This window comes from Vanacampus margaritifer, chromosome 1 (genome assembly GCF_051991255.1).
Source record: "Vanacampus margaritifer isolate UIUO_Vmar chromosome 1, RoL_Vmar_1.0, whole genome shotgun sequence".
Lineage (NCBI taxonomy): Eukaryota > Metazoa > Chordata > Actinopteri > Syngnathiformes > Syngnathidae > Vanacampus > Vanacampus margaritifer.
The window spans coordinates 32144227-32169131 of record NC_135432.1 but is presented as its reverse complement, the minus strand read 5'-3'; the positions used below and the strand labels follow the sequence as shown (position 1 = coordinate 32169131).

General features: G+C 42.6%; 2 protein-coding genes across 5 annotated transcripts in view; both read right to left on the bottom strand.

Moving 5' to 3' along the window:
- The window catches only part of LOC144037292 (RNA-binding protein 38-like), a 34685-nt gene extending 28366 nt beyond the window's left edge, over positions 1-6319 (bottom strand). Inside the window, exon 1 of the mRNA XM_077548664.1 lies at positions 5885-6319. Coding sequence (XP_077404790.1) covers positions 5885-6109 — 225 coding nt within the window. The 5' untranslated portion in view covers positions 6110-6319. The remainder of the gene's footprint in view (positions 1-5884) is intronic.
- Positions 6320-7920: 1601 nt separating this feature from the next.
- LOC144037254 (nuclear receptor coactivator 3-like) overlaps positions 7921-24905 on the bottom strand; it is a 70431-nt gene continuing 53446 nt past the window's right edge. For 2 of the 4 annotated variants that reach the window (XM_077548594.1, XM_077548605.1), the window contains exons 4-22: positions 23975-24072; positions 23729-23903; positions 18981-19163; positions 18027-18113; positions 17781-17921; positions 17513-17660; positions 16681-17186; positions 15507-16594; positions 15264-15393; positions 14974-15132; positions 14615-14845; positions 14440-14539; positions 14179-14350; positions 13604-13930; positions 13263-13361; positions 12955-13174; positions 11570-11750; positions 11289-11490; positions 7921-11194 (exon numbers count right to left, since the gene is read on the bottom strand). In XM_077548594.1, coding sequence (XP_077404720.1) covers positions 11183-11194; positions 11289-11490; positions 11570-11750; positions 12955-13174; positions 13263-13361; positions 13604-13930; positions 14179-14350; positions 14440-14539; positions 14615-14845; positions 14974-15132; positions 15264-15393; positions 15507-16594; positions 16681-17186; positions 17513-17660; positions 17781-17921; positions 18027-18113; positions 18981-19163; positions 23729-23903; positions 23975-24072 — 4259 coding nt within the window. In that variant the 3' untranslated portion in view covers positions 7921-11182. Of the gene's footprint in view, positions 11195-11288; positions 11491-11569; positions 11751-12954; positions 13175-13262; positions 13362-13603; positions 13931-14178; positions 14351-14439; positions 14540-14614; positions 14846-14973; positions 15133-15263; positions 15394-15506; positions 16595-16680; positions 17187-17512; positions 17661-17780; positions 17922-18026; positions 18114-18980; positions 19164-19261; positions 19732-23728; positions 23904-23974; positions 24073-24905 lie in introns of those variants that run through there. The other 2 variants (XM_077548612.1, XM_077548620.1) reach the window with 2 other exon arrangements.

Sequence of the window (24905 nt, the reverse complement as noted above, 5' to 3'; positions counted from 1 at the left end):
GCAAATCTTGCATATTAGTTCACTTTGGTGAGCAAACTTGTTAGCAAACACTGTTGCCGTTCAACATGTGTGTGACAAACGTGTACGTGGCTCTGTATACTTCCACTTGATGCTCACTTTCTGCTTCATGTGAAACTCAAAAGTCGTTTATTTTTTATGTAAAATGTTCACAGGGACACAACATAGAAAGGTTAGCTAAAGATGGTTGGCTAGGTGTCTCGAATATACCTCCTGCCTCGGGCTGTGTTTTAAATACCGTTAGTCAAAATGTGAAGACTAAATTTAAATCTTAAATATTGTCATCGTGAGCAATTAATGGGCTACTACTGGTAACCTGAAGAGTTAGGTGTATCTTCTAAACTATTTTGATCATAACGGTAATATTTTTATTTCTAGCTTTCAAGTTACCACAGTGACTCCTTTCACCTTTATTTTTAATATTATGTTCAATTTAACCCTGAAAATAAAAGGGTATTGTTTTTGACAAAAAATTTGCAGTTTTGTATTGTTTAGGTACCGATTTGAGAACCGTTTAAGTACCGAAACTGTTTGAAAAGAATCGAGAAGACACCGGAATCAGATAAAACGATACCCAACCCTAGGCCTGACTAAGTGCAATCCACTTCTCTACGTTGGGGCTGGAAACATAGCTTACACCCCAATTCAATCAAAAAACAGTGTTACTATAAACACAGGGGGAAAAAGGTTCTGGCGCATGATGTGTGCATATGATGCCCCATTCACATTTCTGACTGCCCCCTCAGATAAGCCTGCTTACAACCGGCCCTGTTGACCGTTGGCCCTGTTAAATAAACAGCCCAAAGTGGCGACTGTGACTGTCCTTGCCTACATGCGAGGACATTACCTCAGTTGCTCCATTTTTTTTTTCACTTCACTTGAAGAGCATTTCATAAGTTCTGTTTGTAAGCTATATCGGGCTACCAGGAGCCAAATTGTGGTGGCCCTGCCAGAACCAGCACTGGCCCTGCATATCGCTGACTTTGGGCCGATACATCACATGCCCAAATTTGGTCAATTCAATATATATATTTTAAAATCTATACTATTATGCCTCACATATGTCCATCCATCCATCCAACTATGAGTTAGTCATATGTGTGTTATTTATTTTTTGGGGTGTTGAAAATGATTTGCTTTCTTTGATGACGCAATGTCAATGAGTGAACAAAAATGCAATTTTTTTTTTTTTAGGTCTCCTGAAAAGAGATGATGACTACACAGCACATCAACAACAAAAAAACTCATCCCTTAAAGGATCTTTGTGCAGTTTGTCACTTTTTTACCCGCGACTGCCACCTCTGGCCCAAAGCGTAACTGCAGCATCTGTGTCAGGCTCATTCATGGTGCGCGCGAGTACGTGCACGATCCTAAAGCCACAGCCACAGTTGGCAAATGAAGACATGACTTCAAATGAGGTAAGAAAAACTCCGCCCCTCCCCTCCCCAAGGAAACTGTGGAGTGTGCAGGGTCCGCACACTCTACTATAAAGGGAAGATAAAAGCTGATAACTGCAGTCAGAGTAAAACAGTCAGGGCTCTTCGTACTCATCTGGGCATTGATGGAGCATGCATGATGTAGAAAAAGCTTTAATATGACCTTTTTAAACAACACAATGCACCTTTAAATCACCGCAAGCATGACTCCACTTGGCAAAATAAAATAAAAGATAACAATAAAAATAAGTAATAAAAGTGAAATAATGATTCATAGTAATAATAATAATAATAATGATAACATTATATATTTAAAGCGTCGATTTCATCACATTTATTTGTGAAATTTCTAGGCCCATTTGTATTTTTACTTCTGTGTCCACTATATGAACACCCCGGTAATAAAATTAATTTAAAAAACTAAATACATAAATAAAATTAAAGAAAAATATCGAGTGGCCATAAAAAGTCTGAATCAAAAATATGCTGTTGTACAAGTTCTACAATGCAAGTGCAAATAATTTAATTAAATATGACAGTGCTTCAAAATACAGTATCATTTATCTGGAGTCTGAACACAAGTTGTGTTGTGCCAGTCTGAACACTGGGTGGCACACTGGGTCACACCCACATAATGACGTACTTGACAGAGACAGCCGAAGAAGACAGTGTAAATGATTGAATACAAATAGAAGACTTTGATTGCCGGGAAGGTGTACAAATCATTAAACTCAATGTCCGCTAAAGGCACGATTCGCGACGATTGAAGTCTTCAATCTGCCGTGATTGGAATGCAACGAAGCTAGATGCCATGCTAACAGCCACAGTGAATGCAAAGCAGAGGCATTTCAACGGCCGTACTCAAACGTAATGCTACTAATAATGCATGTGGGTTTTGAGGAGAGATGTGAAGGAAATCTCACCCAACTTTCACTTCACTTACTTTTTTCTCGACAACAAAACATTTGCTATCGATACAGAACGTGCATCCTTGATTTTTGTTTTGTTTTGCTTGTTTGTTACGGACGTGTCATATCAATCTATTTTGCACATCTGGTTCCCAGACTGCACTGCACTAAGTGAGATTGCCAAATAGTCGTATTAATAATAAGTAATATGTTGACCAACTTGTACATGTAAGCAGCGGCGTTTTTTGCTATGAGTAATGTGGGTGACCGCCCAGGGCACAGTCAATGTGAGGGAGCACGGGCACTCTAAAAAAAAAACAATTTTTAAACGTCAACTTGCTGCGAAGGCAAATGGAAGGGGGGAGCGGGCAGGGTGTCAATTTGTGACTGCTGGGGGGGAGGGGGAGAGGGATAGACAAACTTGTTTACGTCACGTGACTCCGGTTGATTCAATGGACGGCGTTGGCAGGCTATGATGTCGAGACTTGAAGATGATGGATCAAAAGTACAACTGAAAGGAACCCATCAGGTGTCCAGTTTGGAAAAAGAAAACTAGAGAAACACAAAAGGTAGGCCGAATTCTATGAGTGCATGTTGAGAGTGACAGTCGGCTATCGGCTACTTATTAGCTTCTTGCTAATTTGTTGCTCAGCCACAAAACGTAACATTTCATTTGGTATTTAATTTTGCTGGACCAGCAACTATTACAATTGAGGTGTCGTGATGAGACTATATTTCACCCATAGGCAACCTAGTTTAGTTTGTAGTGTGTTTGCAACACAACACAGACAATCTGGCTGATGTGGACTGTCTTGCCAAGTCATGACATTTTGTAAGCTACATGTGATACATAATTTTCTAGTAGGGCTGAACGATTAATTGCAATTGTGATTTAACCGCGGTTTGAAAACAAGCAATTATGTAATCGCAAAGGGTTGCGATTTGATTGATCATTTATAAAGGGGCGCAGCAGAGGAAGTGGACAGTGTGTGATCAGAGGGAGACTGCGTGCGTCTTAGGTGGAGTCATTTCAGGAGGGGAGGGGTGGGGAGCGACGGGTTGGGGAGGGGTGGGGTTCGTGTGTTAATATTTACTGTGACGTTTTGAAAGTACAGAACCTTGAAAACGTTTGCAATTTTATGATAAAAGTTTATAGATAAAAGTTTTATCTAATGCTTCTCAATGGTTGATTTATGTTTAATAAATCTGTTGATGCTTATGTTAACATGGATTTATTTGTGTATGTTGAAAAATAAAACAGTACCTAAAAAAAAATCGCATAGTAAATAGCTATCACAAAATTTAGAGGAAAAAAAATCACAATTAAAAATTATATTATTATTTTCCATAATTGTTCAGTCCTAATTTCTAGTGTGGTTGATTAATCTTATTAAAAAACGTAGCTGAGACTGAAGCGTGCGTCTCTCTGGGCTTGTCATCATCAGCATCAATCAAAAAATTGCACAACCTATTTCATATGATGTCATTGATGATTTTGCATCAAAGAAAACTAGAAAAGCCATTTTTAGATTGCGCTTCACAATTGTTCATTTTAATCAGAGTTCTAAACTGGGTGAAAAACCCATGTTGATAAATAGTTAACTGCAGGAATATACAGTATATAATGTTTTATGTTGCATAGTTACCTTATTATCATCATCATCATTATTATCATTATTATTATCATTATTATGCTTTCTTCAGGTATTTCTCAAGCATGTACAATGTATGTATTTATTTATTGATTTAGTTTTTTCTTTGTTCTAGTTACATTTTTGTATTATGATTATCAGTGTTAGGAACGTTACTTTAAAAAAGTAATTAGTTATAGTTACTCATTACTTGCTTAAAAAAGTAAGAGTTAGTAATTGAATTACTTTATAATAAAAGTAACTCGTTACCAGGCAAAGTAACTATTTTCACTACTTAAAAAAAAGTTTAATATCAAACAATTTGGATTTGTTTTTAAAATATATTATTATTATTATTATTATTATATTTTTATACGAGGAATTCAAATTATGTCCAAGCTATACAGAGTGTTTTCATTTATTTTTGTGAGTATTTATGTCACACAAATGCCTCACTCCATAACATGACACATCACACAGTAATAATAATAATAATAATAATGATAATAATAATAATAATAATAATTCCTTAAATTTGGAGTGGTGATGTATGTTCTACCACTGCCAGTTACTACAGCAATCAGAATAATAATACAAATAAAATAAATACTGGGTTGATGGTGATTTGTGGCACATATGTCATCTATAGGTAATTTGTAGACAGTCCTAGCCAGTCCCTCCAGGATTTCCCGGGCTTTTTTATGATTGTTGCGGGCTAAAATAATCAATAATAGATAAAAGAAATTGCCAATGCTATTAAAATATACATTGCTTAATGCTATCATGGCCAAAATCATAGCCATAACTACTACTATATTTACTCCTCAGAATCATCAGCTTCCAATTGATCTCTCTGAAAAACATATACTTTTGTACACTTTCAAATATGAGAGTATGAGAATATATCTTCAGTTTATAATTCCACACATATAAAGACGTGTTTAATGATAGATTTACGTCAGAAAACTGCCCAACTCTAGGCTTAACATGCATCATTCACATACAAATGTCACTCCATCGCCTCCATGTGTGCGAGTATATTTCTTTCAACACTTTTCACATGTTTACCACTCGTGAAATAAGAGAAATACAATTGTTGGCGCTATTAATTACTAGGCGAGCATGTCGCTATGACTAACCGGTATCTTTATCGCTGTGCTTGTGGAGTCGCAATATGGCTCTTGACGGATCACGATTGTCAACAAATCGCTTCTCATGGCAGCCGTTTTTTGGGCAAATCTCGACTTAATTTTGATTAATGTCACTCTTGTCAAAGTTGTTAAACCAGTTGCAGGGACGTGGACTCTTTGCTAAAATGCTAAAATATGCTTAAGGTCCAGAAGGAAGGACGACACTCCGTCACGTCGTGACACGCTTCCTGTGGCACCTCCAAAATAAAAGTCACTCTACATTTCAGCTGTCAAGGCGCTTTTATTGTGACGAGGTCCGACAACAACAGTGCCTCTAACTGTGCGCCCAGGGACAAATCTAGCCAGGACCGCATCTACCTGTAAATTTTCAACGAGTGAACTCCTGGTGGTCCGACACAGTCGCGTGGTGGCCCCGTGCCATCGGGCGACGTTAATGTCAAACCATGTATGAGTTCAGGCTAATAATGCTCCTGAGGTCATATAAATTCTAATTTGAACCTTACCAATTTGGGGGTAGTTGTTACGTTTCATCACCTTCATCATCCATGATGGAGGTTGGTGAAGCTAAAGTTCGGCTAACCTCAAAGGATTTTGGGCACGTGAGCAAATAATTAATGGCACGCTTAAACAACCTGCCACTCAATAAGCATGGCGCCATGATTGTTGGCAGTTAAAATAAACAATCAAGACGCCAAAAAAGAGTTAAGTCCAAAAGACTAAAGATATAGAAGTATACTTACGAATCCGTATCCTCGGGACTTGCCCGTGTGTTTGTCGGTGATCACCACCGCTTCGGCGACGTCCCCGAAAGTCTGGAAATATTTTAGAAGTGAAGCGTCGTCGGAGTGATACGGCAACCCGCCGACAAAAATCTTCGTGTGAGTCGTGTCTTTCTCCACCGGACCGGGATCCATTGTTTCCACGGGAACCCCGACCAGATGCCCTAAGAGCAGCGGTGAAGTCATTTGTGGGGAATAAACCGTAACAAACAAAATTAAATACAAATAAAAGAGATAAGAAAAAAGAGATTGCAGGGGGGAAACGCGCGCTGCAACGAGAGGTTACAGTAACGGAGGCATGATTGAAACATGAGCACACACCGCTTCGGTATGCCAAGTGCAAAGCAAAGTGCTGGAGTGAAGTCTCGGTCTTGTCTCCTGTTCCGGGAAATAAGGCAAAAATGTTAGTGCGGCTTCGCGAAGGGGGGGGGGGTCCACGTGCACGTGCAGTCCAATTGACAAGCCGTGCGTCTCTTTCATGTCTCCCTGCCTTATGCCCATGTGCATCTAAGGTGGCAAAAAAACGGACTCAAACTAATTTGATTAAGCAATAGGCCCTGCTTACCTTGGCAAAAGTAGTACTGATTCAACTCCTTGGCTTGTAATTATTTTTTTTCAATAAAATACAAAAAATACAAGAAAAATGCATATTTCGCACACAAAATATATGCCTGGGGGGGGGGGGGGGGGTTCACTTTAGCGACCAAATCACCGGACCCCTACAATAAGCTGGAACACCGACAAGAGAACGCTGTGTTGTTTGTCTGTTACACTACCTACTTTTTGAAAACAAAATTAATTGAGATTTATAAAGTAGGCATTTGCATCTTGCTTGCATAAAGTCATCAAAACTACTTGATCCTTCTCGCATATCACGTGACCACCGTACCTCACATGACGAACCCAATAAATCTATTGACTATTTAATGTGAAAAAAAAAACAACAACTCCGTAGTGTATAGTTAATGTATTGCTTTGATTCTCGCGCTTGCGCTGTCGCTCGCGCCATGTTTTGAATATTTTTGACACCCCTACAAAGTGGCGTGATCCTTATTAGTGCATTAAATGTGAAGTAGCGTGCACATTTAGGCACAGGCTTAGATACTCTCCAATAATTTATATTAATTGCATATGTATAGTAAAAAAAAAAAAGACGACAATTTGCCAACCTTTATTGAACCACATCCACAAAAACAAAAAGCTGACATAATGATGACGTCATCTCAATTTACTCACACTGGCAACCAATGTGAATCTGGCCGTTCTTTGGAACACAAAGCTGGCATATACTCACAGAAAGCCATGACTTCTCGTTCCATGACTAGTAACATTATTGTAACGTGCAAATCTAACGGGATGTTATTTAATTGTTATACCTATATGTCACTAGCATAGACAGATAAATATAAAAATACAGTGAACCCCCGCATACTTGCGGTTCGTCACCTGCAGTTTCACTTTTTTTTTCAATATAAAAAAATATATATATATTGGTTGCATTTTTTGTTTTGTTTTTAGCTTTTTGGCAGAGCCAACACCCGTTTTTCATGGAAAATGATTATTGGCAGTTAATCTGTAAGAATTTTTTGGGTTAGAAAAAAATACTGCATCAATTATATGCGGATTAGGATTTAATATGAAAATTTTATATGAAATTTCTGGACATATTCAAAGTCAAACCGCGCGCCCCCTAGTGAGGATAAGCGGGATGGATAATGGATGGATGGACGGATAATTTGCTGCGGCACCCGTGATGATTTCTCATAGGCTCACAGCACACTCAAGTGTCACAGCACCCTGATTGAGAATCACAGACCGTCGGTACTCCAGCCATCTTGTTGACTTGTGTCAAAAGAAATAGGAGGCTTCCATTGACAAAAAGCAACTCATTGTTGCAACTCACAAAATATTACCGAAAGGGATGGTATTAAAAAAAAAAAATGCCAGCAATTGTGTAAGAAATAATCTGAGTGGAAAAAGACAGCAGAGACAAATAGTTTAAATATAAATTTGTATTTACAACAATATTAACATCAATAACAAGGTAAGAAATAACAACAGAAATGTACATCCTGTAATAACAATATGAATCCCACATTGGGTTTGTCTTTTCTCTCTCTAAGAGGAGTTTCTTCCATTTAAATCAAAACACTGTTTAAATATTCTTTATTCGGGCTGTGAGAAAAACAATTCTTGAAATTCTTCCATTTTAAATCTTAAATCTCTTGTAAAGTAACTGCACCACAATTCGGGCAGGAAGAAAAAAAAATCCAAGGGCAGGATATAAGTACGTACCAAAACCAGATTCATGTCGACCATTTGTCTTTCGGGAGGGGGAATAATATATACTGTATGCAATCATATTCAACATCATAGGCGCAACAGTAAAAGCCCACGAATACAATCTAGTTCAGGAAGTATCTCTAAGCGATGCAAAACGACTAACAAAAACTCTTTGGATTGAGCACGTCTTCAGAGGTCGATTCCTAAAACAGAAGCTTCACAGGAAATATATATTTATATATTGTATAGAAAAGAAAAAACATTTCAAGTGGGGAAATGTCACACATCAAAAAACTAACATGAGATTGAACTGATTTGTTGTTTTCACATTGACATATTCTGAGGCCTAGCGGACCAAATGGGCTCTTTGCACGTAATCGTCCACATTGTCGAAATACGGCTTATGGGAACACGGGAACATGAACGCATTTTTTTTAATTTTATTTTTTACTTATTAGCTAATGTAATACGTGGATTAGCACAAAAAAACTGACATTGGCATTTTCACTTAGACTTGACCACCCTAGGCTACCACATGCTGTCTATATTGTAAATGGTTTAATGCGCTGCTTCCTATAAATTGTGGGCTGGTCTCTTCGGGTAAAATGGAGGAAAAATAATTAAATAGCACCACATCGACCCCAAAAGAACACCAGCCCACTGGGCATCTGCCCCGTATACTAGATAGCCAGTCCAGCATGTCCCTACTATTGCTACTTAGAACAAATTGTATGCTGTTTGTAGACTACACACTGTAGTGTATTCAGTTTGCAAATCCTGCTTGTGTGAGTGCTGTTTATTTATTTTGTTCACAAGTTTGTGACGTTTTAAGTAAACTAGCATCAAACAAGCCAAAGCCTCATGGGAGCAATCATCTTAATAACAAAATCGAAATCGTCGTGCTCGCTTAAACGTGCACGTGAAAGCTAACTTAGCTTAGCATAGCTTAATCCAAAGTGCGACTCTTTACCAACACATCTCTAAGAAGTGATCCAGTGTGGGTGTAAATTATTCTGAGAAACGTGTACGAAAAATAGATAAAGAGCAGAAAAGCGTGACAGTTATGGCTGGATCCTTTTTTTTTTTCCTCACGTCCACTGCCAGCGGGCCATTGGAGCAGCCTTTAACAGCCACCACAGGCACTTATATGAAAATTTATATGAAAATGTTTATTCTGAAGAGGCATTGGACAGTTTCCACAGGAAAAATAAAAATAAAAATCCACTGGGGGATGTGGTGGGGTAATTGGTGGAAAAATCGATAGGATAATTTATATTAAAAAAAAAAGATTGAGTGACATCCCTACACACAATCTTTCATCTGATCTTTTTAGCCTTCATGGCTCATACTCAGCTGGAGATGAATGAATACACGGCCGTTATAGTTTGCCAAACCGCATTGTTGGCCACGTGGCATCATGGTGTTATTATGTGCAGAGAGCCCATTGGTAAAATCCAAACGACAGCCTTAATCTCATGTGAGAGTCACATAAAAGAATGCGGGTTCCGTTAAAACACACATGGATGAGGCACGTAGGCCTAAAACAAGTCGTTCTGAATATATTTGAGATATACCGCTCCAAATATTTCTTTTAACTTCTTATTAGCACCTCTATAACAATGCTTACGCCCTAATAAAAGAAAAAGAAATAATGATTTGAAAATGACAACAAAAAGTGCTTTTGGAGAGGATGCAAGTGCAATATGAAAGAAATGATACATGTACTTCTTTCAAAACAATTCCAGGACTTCTTTCTCCAACCAAGGGTTAAAGTCTTTCAAATAAAAGATGACCTATGATGGAATAAGAAATTAAATATTACGCCTTGCAATCTGTGCAAAAAAGTATGTGACCTACAAAAGCATTTATAGAATTATATACTTTATAGTACATTTGAAGTCTATTTACAATTACTATTAACAATAAAGAAAATCCAACAAGACATTGTGTCTAATACTGCAGTACCGCCACTTTGAGGAACTGATGCTTCAACACAGACGAGAACCAGGAGGAAGGATTATTGCTAGAAATCAAGTTATTATCTTACACTGTCAATTTATTTACACATCAACGTCACACTTGGCCACTTTTCGATTTCTGTACGTTGAAAGATTGAAAATTTTCCGTAACCAAAATATCTTCAACTTTCTGATTAAAAAAAAAAATCCTGTGGATTGATAAAACATCCTCCTCTTGAATCTGTATAAATATACGTCAGTTGGGTTTTAAAAGGATACCCCACCCCGCCCCCCTCAATGTCTGCTCATAATAAATTGGTACACTGACGACAAGAGGGTTGTAAAATCTGTGCTTGCTACCTTTCTACTGGTTCCCACTTTAAGAACGAGATCCTCAAACCCATTTTCAATACACCCACCCTCAGACCCAAAATGATCCTTTTTGAGCAAACGTGAAATAAAAGTGGAAACATCTTCCGTTACGGGTTCAAAGTTGAGTAAAGGCCTCTATAGTGCCACAATCCTGTTGATGTTGGCTTCTCCGTAAAGTGCAATCAGCCAACAAGTAATTCAGGTGTACGCTAGCCGGCGGAGGATGAAACAATGTGCTGCTGCTTCTTTACTGACATTCATGCGAGTGTCACAATCGGCTGGCTTGCTTCAGCTCTACAACCATCTTTACTGTCGGCACCTCCGTCGGAAGCGGGAGCCACAAAACAGGCAAACAAACGCTAATGAGAAAAATGCAGTTTCGTGGTACATTCGGCTTCAGAGCTACACAGGAATAACCCATCAACACCACCCGTCCCAAGAGCGCTTCAAACCCACTGACACCGTATAGCCCAACAAGTGCAGCGTGTCTACATAAACACCTGTTTTTGAATGTGTGTGTGTGTGTGTGTGTCTGTGTGTGTGTGTGTGTGACAAGCACTGAAGTTTCCCTCCATCTGCCGCCAATCCAAAGGCTTGCGACCCCGTCGGTGTGGTTTCCCACACACCAATATGTCCTCCATGAGGCTCAGCAATATTTCTGGATTAAGTAGAGGAAAAGCAGAACGGGTCAGTTGTGCATTCAAATCATCCCAACTCTAAAGCGAATCAATCATTTTCCGTTGCGCACGTACCTGATCTTGCCCCATCATGCGTCCCATCATCATTGGATTCATGCCCATCTGTCCTCCCATCTGACCCATGTGAGCGGCTCCTCCACTGCTCGCCATGCCGCCGTTCATCATCATGCCCCCGTACTGGCCAGGATTTCCTTGCTGCCCGAACTGCTGCTGTCCCGGAGGCACTTGTTGGCCAAACGGCTGCGGCGGGTACGAACTGATACGAGAGCAGACGAGATCTCAAGATAAACATTCGTGGCAATGGCATCAGACAAGCGCGGTGGCCTTTTGCGCACCTGGTGCGTCCCATGCCTCCTTGTGACCAGCCCTTCATTTCCGTGCCCTGGTACATGGGAGCGCCCTGTTGGTGTTGTTGCATCATGGTGTTTTGAGGCCCCAGGCGGCCCGCCATCATGGCGTTCGGCGGACTGTTAGCAACGGATGGGCCAAATGAGGGCTCTCCCTGCTGGCTCATACCTGCACAGATACGTTTGATAACCAAATACATAAGGTCACCCTGTTGCCCTGATTGCAGTTCACCATTCACGCCACTGCTATGTCTTTTAGTTTATTTCTACTACAGATTTTTATGAGACATAGTAGGGTTACAGTCACTAACACAACAGTTAAGTGCGTACGCTCACATGCCACCAGGCCCCGCCTCTTAAAGACATATGCATGTACACCATTGCTAGTCACAGGTGATATGGACCAAGCACGACTGCAATAGCAAAAAAAATAAAAAATCACGTGTAATTCAAGCCCCCTTGAAAAAGGGTTTGTAATTGCTTACAGATGCTACATGAGGGTGGCAAATATTTTTTTGCTCTAATTTAAGCTCTTAAATTGAACTTGTTTTGTTTCCTTGCTGCCAAGATGCCGACAGATGGTGCCAAATCAATACGGTTATTACTTTGGCCTAAGCACAAAAACAGTAAAGAGGTTAATTTTAGGATGGATTCCCCCAAAAAGAAGCTAGTAAGGTGAATTTGCAAATGCTGAACTGTGAATTTGCTTGGGCTCACGATATTTGCGATTCATTTCATCTTTCCTGTTGTTGTTTTTTTTAAATTGTTTTTTTAAGTATAATGCATTTACAATATGTTTAATAAAGTTTTCAAAATGAATTTAAAAGTGTTGCCTTCGGCTATGAGTACCCAACTGGCCTGAGTTTTTTTTAGATACAAGCCGTCATTCAATTTATTTTTTACTTTACCTTGTGAGCACAAACTTCAGATAAAACCGCTGTTCGGTGAACTCGGTTCAACTCACTTCACAATAAGGAGAAGTTCGGCAAATACTTAGCAAATTTACCAATAAGCGGCTTCAAGCTCTTTAATGCCACTCCCAGTTGAAGTCAAACTAGACATAGAAAAAAACATTCTCATAATAAATTACGATGTTATAGAGTCAAACAAAAATGATTTTTTTGGGGGGGTGTAACAGATACTTGGCATTTCCATTCATTTCAATGAAAAAGATGATTTGAGTGTTTTAGGTTACAAGTATGGTCACATAACTTTAACTCAGATCTCAAGGCTCCACTGAATATAAAAATAAAGGTTTTATATGATCTTGCTAACGTATTTCCTCCAATAAACATTCACTTTTCTCTAACCTGATACACTTCAGAGAATCACCACCAGGGAGCAGCATTGTTCTGCTGCACCAGTGAACTCACCGTAATTCCCTCCGTAAGCAAACTGCTGAGGACCAGGCTGACCCATGTTAGGTCCTCCCACACTATTGTCCATGCCGCCAGGAGCTGTGACGTTAGGCGGGGGGCTGAATCCACCTGCAGCTGCCTGTTGCTGCTGTTGCATCAGCATCATCATGCGCTGCCTTCTCATCTGTATCTCCCTGCTGCGCTGAGCCATCATCTGAGCATTCAGGAAACCCTGCTGGCAGAACAATTTTATGAGCATCTGAGGAAGTCTGAGTACGAGTAGAATATGGATGGGTGGACAAGTAAAGTCTACTGTCATCTACCTGCCCAGCCATGCCTGCCTGCATAGCAGGCCTCATGCCAGGGTTGCCTCCAGGGTTCTCCATCTTCATGCCCATGGCCTGCCGGGTCTGATTCATGAACTGAAAAGGGGAAAAGGTTTTGGATTGTATCAAAACGAAAAGTATCTCTTCAAAAAAAAAATTCTCATGTGGCTGTTAAGGATGCAAAAAATAATCGTTTTACAATAAATTAAACAAATACCCTTTGTAAGATTCTTATACAATGTCCATCTGCATGTAAAATATCAGCATATGATTGTTTTTTAAGATGTAAATATTAACAATGCATTGACATCAAACACCCGTTAAGATTCGACTCGTACCTGCTGTCCCTGTAGCCTTTGTTGCAACTGGAGCCTCATGGGTTTGTTAGCACTAATCATCCTGGGCCTCATCATGTTGGCCCGAGGGTGACCCATGCTCCCCATTCCACCCATGCCAGGGAAACTATTACTTTGGCCCATTTGAGACAGCATGGGTCCAAATCCGCCTTGCTGAGGTTGTCCCTGCATAGGATTCCCTCCATAGCCGGTCTGCATCGCCATGGTTGGGGGTCCGGGATAGCCTTGTCCATAAAGAGGCTTCTGGTCCAGAACCATGGAAGGTTCTTGTCCAGTAAAAGGTTCCAACTGTTGTTCTGCTCCCTGGGTCTGCAGGAACAGACAAGAAAGTCTTTAACTTTCTCTGTCTTATTGATTCATTTTCTGTTTGTTATTACAGCAGAGTGGGCTAATTTATCTCACTTCATCAAACCAACAGACAAAAAGCTTGTCAAGATAAATTATTTTAAGTTAATCTATGAGTCAGGATAAAAAAGGCAGTTTTTTTTATTAACTATTATTCCACCTGGAAGTCTTTCGATATCAGAGACGGTTTTTCGTCTGTTCTCGCAGCCTACCTGACTGACCAGGTCTGGGATGCCAAGAGCCCGGTCGATCTCTTCCAGAGCGGTGCCGTCTGTGTTGTTCAAAAGGGAATCCAGCTGGTCCAAAAGCGCCCGCTCGTCACTCTGACCCTCACTTGTAGTGGGCGGTGCCAGAAGTTCATCTAAGGTGTTTGCAAACTGGCGTCTGTGGCAAATGCAAACGCAGATGACGTTTTTTTGTCTCTTAGGACGAATAAAAACATTTAAAAAACCTATGAGGTGGGCAATGTTCACCTGTTGCCTTCCATCCCCATTAGAGTGTCCGGCCATGAGGGGTTGGGCTGGCCCTGCTGGCTGAAGGAGCTAACGCTCATCACCATGTCAGTGGAGCCACCTTAACAATAAGACAATGCAAATTTATATTTCCTGCAATAACGAATGGATTGTCAATGTGAAGACGGCAACATACCCATATCCATGAGCTGCTGCTGCAACATGGATCTGGATCCCGGGTTACTGTTGGAACGGCTCACCATGGGGCTTGACATCATTCCCTTGCTACCGTTGTACTCCATGTTGGCACGCATCATGGAGGGGTGAACAGATGAACCCACTGGACTGGGACTGGAGCGGGATAAAACCCAGTCTCCGGATGCCCCCATGGGAGACCTCTGGGCAGCCATAGCCCGATTCATTGGTCCTGAAATGAAATGTGCACAAGAATCAGTCACGACAGATGGTAACACGAAATTCATTTTAGCATTGTACATCAGATAAATTAGCAGATTTCTACAAGGAAAATAATAAATAATGAAATACTGTCCATACCTATACTTCCTGGGTAGCCTTCTGGGCTACCCATCACATTCTCCTGCTTGACAAGCATCGGGCGCCTTCCCGCTCCTCCAAGGCCACTAGGAGGCTTCCCGTCTACAGACAAGGCCCTCTGGAAGGCCCCACGAGGCCCGGGACACAAACCTGGACTTGCTAAGTAAACAAAATATTCACAGTCACTCACTCCACTTACGCCCACACAAACTAGGTTCAAGACTTGATTACAGCTCCACTACAGAGCTGAGAAACGGAAGCTCAGATATCCCAAGTGATGACATGCTTACCCTGCAGGCCGTCATCAAGGCAACCCTGAGGTTTGTTGCCGTCGTTTGGCCCAGCGCCTCCTGCCTGATCCGAGTAAAAATCAGAGCTGGTCCCCCGAAGATCCCCCAGGATAGACTCAAGGTTGTGCAACTAGCGATTTTTTATTTTTTTAGAAAGAATAATGTCAAGGTCAAAGTAGCTACTTGAGATGGATCCGTATCTAATTGAGTCAAAAACAACCAAAAAACATGATCTGAACTTACATCATCAGGTGGTTCAGACTTGATCTTGCTCTCATGATGTTCAGGAACATGACCAGGGCCACCACGTGGGGGACCACAAGCAGTTCCCGAGAGTCCCTTGCCATCGAGCTCCTCCAGTTTGGGTTTGACGTCCACTGGCTCTTTGGAATCATCCTTGTTGAGGAGATAGTGGAGAAGGGCATGGGTCTTCTCTTTCTTGGGGCTAAGTTGCTCCTGTTTCGGCTCAGTGATTAAGCCGGAGACACTCCCAGAACCCGAACCTCCCGGACCTGCTTCACTGCCCTCTTGGCTGCCCAATGCCACCTTTCCTGTAGCCTCTGCTGTGATCTTTGCTACCTCATCAGGTGTATTGCCATTCTGGAGGAGCTTGTGGAGAATCTTGTGCTTTTCTTGGAGTGAGCCCGTGTAGCTGGCCGATGCAGACACCCCCGCTAACCCACTTGTCTGGTTTGAATTGGCATTAACAGAGGACGAGGAGGACACCCCAGTGGATGAAGGGCTAGTCATGCCCCCAGTGGGGTCCTTACTTTCTGATGCTGCCGGAGTACAACTGTTGTTTGACGGCTGTGGAGCAGGAGGCACTGGAGGTCCACTTCCAACTATTCCCAGCTCCTCGGTTGGAGAGGTCAGCAATTGCAGCAATTTCCTATGACCCTTAGTTTCTGCTGCCCTTCGAGCAGACTCCAACGTTGCCGCAGGGACCTCATTTCCCCCCTCTCCCAACTCTTTCGGTGTTGTAGCCGCCTGGCTGTCGGGTCTGTCCCCCGAGCCTTCAGCCTGTGGATGCTGATGATGGTGCAAGGGGTGGGGATGGTCGCCGGGCCCGGGCCCCAAGCCGCCCACCGGGCTTTTGGTTCCATCCTGGCTTGGTTTGGCCATTTGGTTCGGCTGAGAGGAAGAAGAGGAGTGGACACTAGGAGAGCTATCTGGTTTATGGACTGGAGAAGGAGACATAAGTGTGGAGGGGATTGAGTTCCCTACTCCTTCACTGATAGCTTGTAAGGCGTTAAGGGAGCTGCTGGAATAGGTTGTAGTGTTGCCACCACCTCCTCCACCGCTGCAAATGCTACCCATAGGAGAGTGCATGCCTGAAAGAAAACCACAATACAAACAAGTTTGCAAGAGGGCACGTTAACAGGTGGTCTACACGCCAGAGTGTTCAATCAACACTTACCACCAGGAGAAAACTGATTGGCGCCCATCTTTGGACTTCCTCGATTTCGGGGAGACATTAAGAGCCCTGATTGGGGAGCGCCCATTCGAGGGCTTCCTGAAGGGCTGTTCAAGCCACTTAGCCCAAAGCCCCCGCTACTCTGAAAGGGGGGCTGATGTGGGTGGTGCTGCATGCCTTGGCTTGGGTTATTCATGGGACTCATTTGACTCATATGTCCCATCTGACTCATCTGCATCATGCGGTTACCCATGGCTCCACTCCCACCCCCACTACTTCCTCCGTACGCAGAGCAGCCGCCCATCTGACCCATGTGACCCATGTGACCCATGTGGCCATGCTCGTTCATTCCGAAGCCCCTGTTCATGCCGCCCATGCCCCCCATCACCATCCCACTACTGGGGTTCATATTCATTTGGGCATTTGGGTTGGGGCCTCCCATAGGCTGCTGTCTCATGGTGTTCGGCATCATGTTCCCAGCCTGAGATGAGCGGTAACCATTAGGTTCTCTGATTGGAAAAAGAAATAAGATGATTTTTGTTTTTTTAATTGCAATTCATCACAGCGACCTCATTTTTTAAATTGCAGAAGCATAATATGAATCCAGTCACAATATAAGCTGTGTTCTTAATGTTCATGTCTTTGCTCTATGTATAAAAAGTCACTTACTACTTACAACTTACTTCAGCTTCTAAGAATGGCTCCATAATTTATTTTTCAATTTACTTCATATGCATTCCACATGCATTCAAATCTTAGCATTCAGCTTTCCCACGCAATTTCTTCAGAAATTGCACTTAGTCTAGTTCTTTTATAATATGTTTTTGTATCTAACCTCTGAAGGAGATGAGTAGAGATGAAGCCTTGTGGCTCGTTGCTCATTGGGTGACGGTACAGTTTGCTCTTTGTCTGGGCTGTGACCGGCGTGCCGTCGGAGAGGGAGAAGCGATACAGCGGTGTCTCGGCGTGGCCCTGCAAAAAGGCTGCAAAGAAAAAGCCGCATGTTGAGCCAATGGTATAATATCGAAGGCTGCCGTTATAATTTGTTTGTATTCATGATGAGCCTCAATCGATGGCGAATATGTTCAAAGCGTGTGGCGCACCCTCGTGATAGTGGCGTTTGTGGGACCAGGGTTGCCCGTCGCTATGCTGGAGGAACATCTGGATGCAACGCCTCAATAAATCCTCCCAGCCTGGACGCACTGATGCTCGCAGAGAGTTCTGGTCAATCTGGATCAATTTACCTACCAGAGTGAGAAATGAAGGAAAGGAAAGTGAGAGAAGTAAGGATTAGTCAGAGTTGAAGAGTTTTAGTCTTTGGTAAAAACCTAGTTAGTGTGGGTCCTCACCTGAGAGCTCATGCCTTGTATTGAAACTCTCCGTTCTCTCCATAGCTGTAACCCGACGGGCCACGCAGATCATACATGACTGCAGATCTGGTAGAGCAGAGAGGGTACGTTTGTTTTTTTTTACCAAATGTTTTGTACATTTGTGGTAGTTTTTCAGATATTGGACTGGTTCCAACTCCCAAATGAATTAAATGTTCTGGCTCAGACAACTTACTAACTACGAGAATGGATGTGTTTTCATCTAAGTAATTTAAAGGGATACTTGACTCATTGAACCATTTTCAACAGTACGAAGATATCACTTTGTCTATAATTAAATGATAACTTAATTTTTCATGAACAATTAATACCTTTAAAAACAAATGTTTCCACTTGCCGTTGACTGAAGATGACATCACATGTGCAGAGGAAACCGGTAACGACTATGGCTCAGTTTGATGACCAAACCCAGAAAACAGGTAAGCTGTGATTGGTTGTTACCTATTTCCTCAGCACAGGTGATGTCATCTCCTGTCAATAGCATGTGGAAACGTGTTTTTAAAGGTATGAATTGTACATGAAAAATAATAAAGTTATCAAATGAATTCTGGACAAAATATGAACTTTTTAACTGCTGAAACTGGCTCAATGAGTCAAGTATCCCTTTCATATTTTTTTAGTTCTAGCAATATAGCCTTGGTCTCCTGACACTACTTCACACATTATTATTTACTGAGGTCATTCTACAACAGTAGTAGGTTTCGTATATCATTGATTTCTGTCACCTAATAAAGCTTCTACACTTTCCCTTTGATCATTTAAGTCAAGTTCTTGCTTTGACTTTATTTAAGAACATTAAAGTGTCATATCAATTTAGACATGTCCCATCATTTTCCACGTTCTAACTGTTTCTGGGAGTGAAATGTGGTCAAAGGTTTATTGCATGCAAAAAGTTGTGAAGTATTCCTGATGTACCTTCACCCTCCTCAATCATGGCCTTCGGCTGTGTAAGGGCAAAACACTGCATGGTTTCATAGCGCGGCCCTCCTGGTCCTTCCTCCATAGCGCCATGGGCGTGGCCAAACTTGACAAGCATTCGGCAATTGAAGGTGTGACTCTTCTGTCGGGCTGCCTCGTTTCCCCACGACACTCCATTTACTAGTGAAAGGACAAAAACATGAAGTCTACCGACACGGAGCAAATTCCATGACCGTATACGCTCACAGTATACAATCAAACGTCACAAAAACACTCACAGAAAAAGAAAGCGACCACACTGAAATCTGCATTTGCCTGCTCCGAACGAGAAGCAGGTGTCTTTCCTGGCGTCCAGATCCCGGCTAAATGGACCATGGGATTATTGTAGCTAACGTGTCGATTTCCAATACCTCCCCTTCTAAGTGTTCTCTGTGGCGGCAGAGGCCAAGTACACTCTGTCATCTATCCTCATTAGGGTCCTGACTCCTCATTACACTCACAGACTTTCACGTGCGTGGCACAGCCAGGCAGAGCTGGGGTCACCTTCAGGGGAGGAGAGAGGAAGAAGACAAGAGGGAGGCAAACTTCACAGAGGAAACAGAAACCGTCTTGCAAGGTCTGTGTGAAGTCTCGAGACCTTGAATTGTTGGCAAGAGGGATCTGTCTGGCAGGTGCGGGGAGGATCTGGGCTGGAGATATGTCAAGAGGGTCGGATATAAAAAAACAAATCAAATGGAGCTGGGGAGTTGTTGGGGCAAGTTGATAGTGTTAGGTTTTTTTCTCTCTCACATCTCAGCCAAGAAAGCCCAGCATAGTCACAGAGGGCAAATGGTGGTCCTCAAAAATTAAAAACATCAGCTTAGGAGTTTTTGTGTATTTAACTATAGTTGGCGTGCTCAGTGGTCATCCCGCAGGAATGTGCAGCGAGAGGTCATTTCATTCACGCCACCGGAAGCCTAATGGTGCTGGCAAGCAGCAGAGCGAGACACAATGACGGCTGGGAGTGCACACACAAGCATGTTGTAAAAGAGCCAACTGTGAGATTCATCTTATTTGGCAGCCGTCGCTGTCTGTGTGAAACAAGGCCAGAAAGTCAGGAGGAAAGGTACGATGAGACAAAGGGAGAAGGAGTACGGGAAGGTGCAGGACAGAAGGCCAGATATCCTCTCGTTTAAAAGTAATGCTGCAGTATTCATTTAATTGAGTGGCCGGCTCAGTCAAACAAACATTCACCACCAATCACTTCAGAAATATTGCTCTGTAGTGAAAACGAGGCAAATAATACCGTCTTTAGCATGTAAATGTAAGGATTCGCACATAGCAATTGAATGTAGTGAGAGGAGCGTGCAGAGGTGAATTATTCAGCAGTAAGTACTTTCCAGATGGCTGCCACGGGATCTGAATAAAGCTCGGGCCTGTTTGACACTGTCTGGACCACTGAGTGTGACTGACAGCTGCGCCACACTGCCTGCTTCGCGCCGGGTGGGGAGGTGTGTGTTTTTGTCAGGTGTGTTGCGAGTTCTCTGAAAAGACACTTCCCAGGAGCTCCTCATTACGACGAGGAGATAAGCACGACGGAGCATAATCCATAACTGAGGCGTATCCACTTGGGCAAACGTTGCTTTCTACCTTTGCCCTGTGGATGATGTCGTCAAGTTTTATTCCCGAGAGGAAACGCAGCACCACAGCTGTGCGGATACCAGAACATGCTGAATGTCACAGATCTCAAACTCAGGTCCTTGAGGGCTGCAGTCATGTATGTTTTAGATGTTTCCCTCATCCAACACACCTGTTACAAATGATCAGCTCATCAGCAAGCTCTGCAGGAGCCTGACGATATTGATCATTTGAATCAGGTGTGCTGGAGGAGGGAAACATCTAAAACAGGGCTCACCAACACCCGACCTCGAGGTCCCCTATACTGCACGTTTTAGATGTTCCCCACTTCCAACACAACTGATTCAAATGATCAGGATCTTTATCGTGCTTTTGCAGAGCTGGCTGGTGAGCTGATTATTTGAATCAGAGGGAAAGATAGACCAACACACCAACACACCTGATTCAAATGATCAGCTCATCAGCCAGCTCCGCAGGAGCCTGATAACGATCCAACGTGATCCATTGAATCAGGTGTGTCGGAGGAGGGAAACATCTAAAACATGCAGGACTGCGGCCCCGGAGAACCAGAGTTTGAGACCTATGCGTGTATGGAATTCCTAACAATCAACTTCTGACTCGAGTATGACACATCAATGGGCCAGTCAAAATATGGTTATAGTGATAATTGAAGACGGCAGGACCTCAAGACCTTTCTGACTTTAAAGACTTTTTGTCCATACAGAACATTTAAACTCTGCGTTCAAGTAGCTAAGATGGCTTGTCACTGTCTTTGCTACAACACTTGTGACATCAACATAGCCAATAACCTTGTGAGGCGGCAGGACTGGCAAGAATACAACTGCAGTATATAATCTCACACACAAGTCAGTACGGGAGGGGTTTCTTCGTTTACAATGGATTTCTGTTAGTCCCATAGTCTACCACTAACCCAAGTACAGCGATAATAGAGTGTGCCCTCTTGTGCCGCGTGACAACATATTCTCACACTGGGCTGTAGGCCATCTTCATGGACTATGCACTTCCTGACCGCCACTCTTTTATATTATCAGAGTTGTAGACTGTGACCAATTTGGCCGTGCGGGCGCCCTCATTTCACAAAAAGCAGCTGAAGAAAAAAAAAAAATCAAAGGTTGCACCCGTGCAACCAATCGATCGAACGGGGAAAAGTCTCCATGACTCACAAAGCCCCATTTTACCCCATCTCACATAATGGTCTCAGCCAATCTGAGATCGAAGGGTGGTACCCTACTCTGATTGGCCACGGTCCAGTATGCCGATACATTTGTGCAACAACTACAAGCACGTGTGAGTCTTGTTTGCCTCGGGCTCGCCTGCTGACACCCGAAAAAGAGAATGCTGAACCAGTGAAGACGAAGTGCGCGTGTGGCTTAACTTTGTTAAAATAAATGACCAGTTTCCTGTCTATATCATGTGTTGCAACCTTCATGCTGATCATCACACATTGAAGTCACAATAGAGTGGGTTAAACAATGAACAACAAAAAAAGTCTTTTTACAACAATGAGCCCACTAACAAGTTACATTAGACCTACCACGGTGGGTTAACTGAAATTAATGCACTTCAAGAGACTATTAGTTGGTGATTTATTTATTTTTTTTAGATTTAAGAGACATTGTAATGAAGTGTCTTAATGCTACTGCTTTAGGAAGTACCTTTAGTTTTACATTATCCGCAAATACGCATTTTCGGCACTGCAAGGGGAGCAAGGATGTAAACATTACACGCGAAAATGTACGCAGCAATAATGGTGTACAGTCCTTAAATATGAGTTTTTCTACTTTATATATTGAGCAGTATTTTTTTTAAATACTGTTTCTAATTTGAATTAGGTAAAAAAAATTATTATAGATATTGACTGATTTGAATTACTTATCCCGCGAAACCTTATTCAGTGACCAATGACCTGACGTCCAGCTAAACAGCTGATGGGCAGCTAGGACTTGGCATTATCTTCCGAAGATGAAACTATTATTTTGACAAGAGTTCCTAACCATCGCTTGCATGGCGGGTTTGCCAAAGCGACGTGGAGTAAATGAAGCAGTTGTGCAACGTATGTCCTCAAAAACAGGCAACATAACAATTCTGTTGATTCATTCATTCATTTGAGCAAGTAAAACCCAAGTAAACAGGGTTTGCACAGCCCGCTCACACAGCATTAGCAGTTTTTAAAAAAAAAACACTTCATGTTAATTCTTTTAAAATACTGTACTCTTAAAACAATGTTAAGTCGTGATCATGATTGCTTTTGTTTTTTTTAATAGCACCCTCCCACTCACGCTCCCCAGTCGCAAATGGTTACCAGCCCACAAAAAGGATATATTTGTATGAACCGGTCCGTGACGCAAAAAAAAGTTAAGGGGGCTTATCATAACATAAAGAAATTAAACTATGACTGTACACATTATTCATCAAAAGCACAGCTATGATATCACAGTTTGTTATGTGCATGTGTTTTAATGGATGTGACAGACACAACATTTGGCCAATAATCAAATTTGTTCCAAGAGAAGAGACTTTTTCCAAAACCAACTCAGTTGGCCACTCAGTTGGCCACTCAGTTGTAGACTGACGCTGCATTCGAGGAAGGTCGGAAGTCGGATTTATGCCAGTTGGCTTTTCCCAGTTACAACCTGAAAGGGTTTGAGGCGAAAGTAAACAACCAAAATGGCGGATAAATCGTTATATTTTGGTCCTCAAAACACATTTTGACAAAACTTGACACAACTTCTCACAATTTTGCTTCATTTCGTTTCATTCGGTAGTTCACCGTATAAGTTCATGCATGGAGATAGCGGCATACTGTCATGTCTATAAGCTATCTAGGTTTATATTCGAGTAAATTGTGTTTTACCATTTACGCTATGTATCCATTGTGGTCGCCATTGTAGAGTGACGTCACATTGAAGTCGGTCGGTGAAGTCAGGGTCTACCCCCCCCCCCCCCCCGCCCCCCCGATTTCGCAAGTGCAATTTCCGAGTTCCCGTACACACTTCCTGGTTTGAAGTGGGAAAAGTCTGACTTCCAATATTCCTCGAATGCAGCATTAGAGCAAGACCAGCCCTTTACTGAGAGATGAATGTGGCGTGTGCGTGTTTCATTCTCACTGTTGCTCTTGGGCAGATTCTTGTGGAATTCTTCCCTATCTTCTTCATGTAGAATGTTGTAGACGCTGGTATTGATGAGCTCGTCCTGCTTGTACTGCAGGTACTGTGTCACGTTGTCCGACACAAACACAATGCTGCCCTCTCGGTTCACCACAAACAGGAAGCCATCCAAAGCCTGGTGGCGCAATGACAGCAAGTCAGCCCAAGGTTGACTTGACAATGAGTAAGGGGGGCAACTGGACTTACCTGCAGCAGAAGAGGTCCTAGGTGGTCTTTATCAATGACCCCCTGACCTGTTGAGGAAACGTCCGATTTCTGAACATCGTCGCTGATGGAAGCCTTTCCTGTAAGGGGAGACAATGAAATTGTATTCAAACGCATGGAAAACCCCACTGGCATTCTCTACTAAAGATAATCCAGCAGGGGGCAGTGTTTCCCAAGCATCGGTATCTTTTTTTTAATATATCCAGGTAAAGGAGGGGGGGGGGCATACAAGGGGGCAGGTTTCTCTAAGGAGCCCATCAGGAAGAGTGGAGGGCTGGGTGCATGTGCAGCAGGTAGTAGTCGTCCTCATGCTTTATATTCAGTGTCAGACTCAGGGGAAGTGTCTGGTAGGCTGACTCGGAGAGGGGGAGCGTGGGAGAGAGCTAGCGAGGCTCTGCGAGCCGTAATGGTGCAGGGGCAGGAGTCGAGGCACCTGAATTAAGGGCGGGGGGTGATTCTGGGAGAAGCAGATGGCTGCAATAATAAATGATACGAGGAAAAAATGCATTTGGCGTTTGGTTTGTCGCAATAGCGGCCACTTATTTGGATAAATACCCACCACACAAAAGGCTAATAAATACAACACTGCCTGAATTGGAGTTAAGGCAGGAGAGGAGAGAATGAAAGGAAAAGGAAATATGGAGAGAGCCACAAAAGATATTGCAACCCCAAAAAAAGAGCGAGCAAACCAAATAAAAAGCTGCACGACAAGCATGCGAAAGTCAGACAGGGAGAAGTAGAACAGGTAGGAAGCGCGAGATGCGTCCAAAAGCCTGTGTCATGTCTGTCTCCACTTCCTGTAACTATGGCAACCTGTCAGCAGCCAGTCAGGGCCAGCTGTAGCCTCTTCCCCTTCCTGTCGAGGTGGCAGACTCCAACTGAGCCCCACAGAAACACAAACACCACCACCACT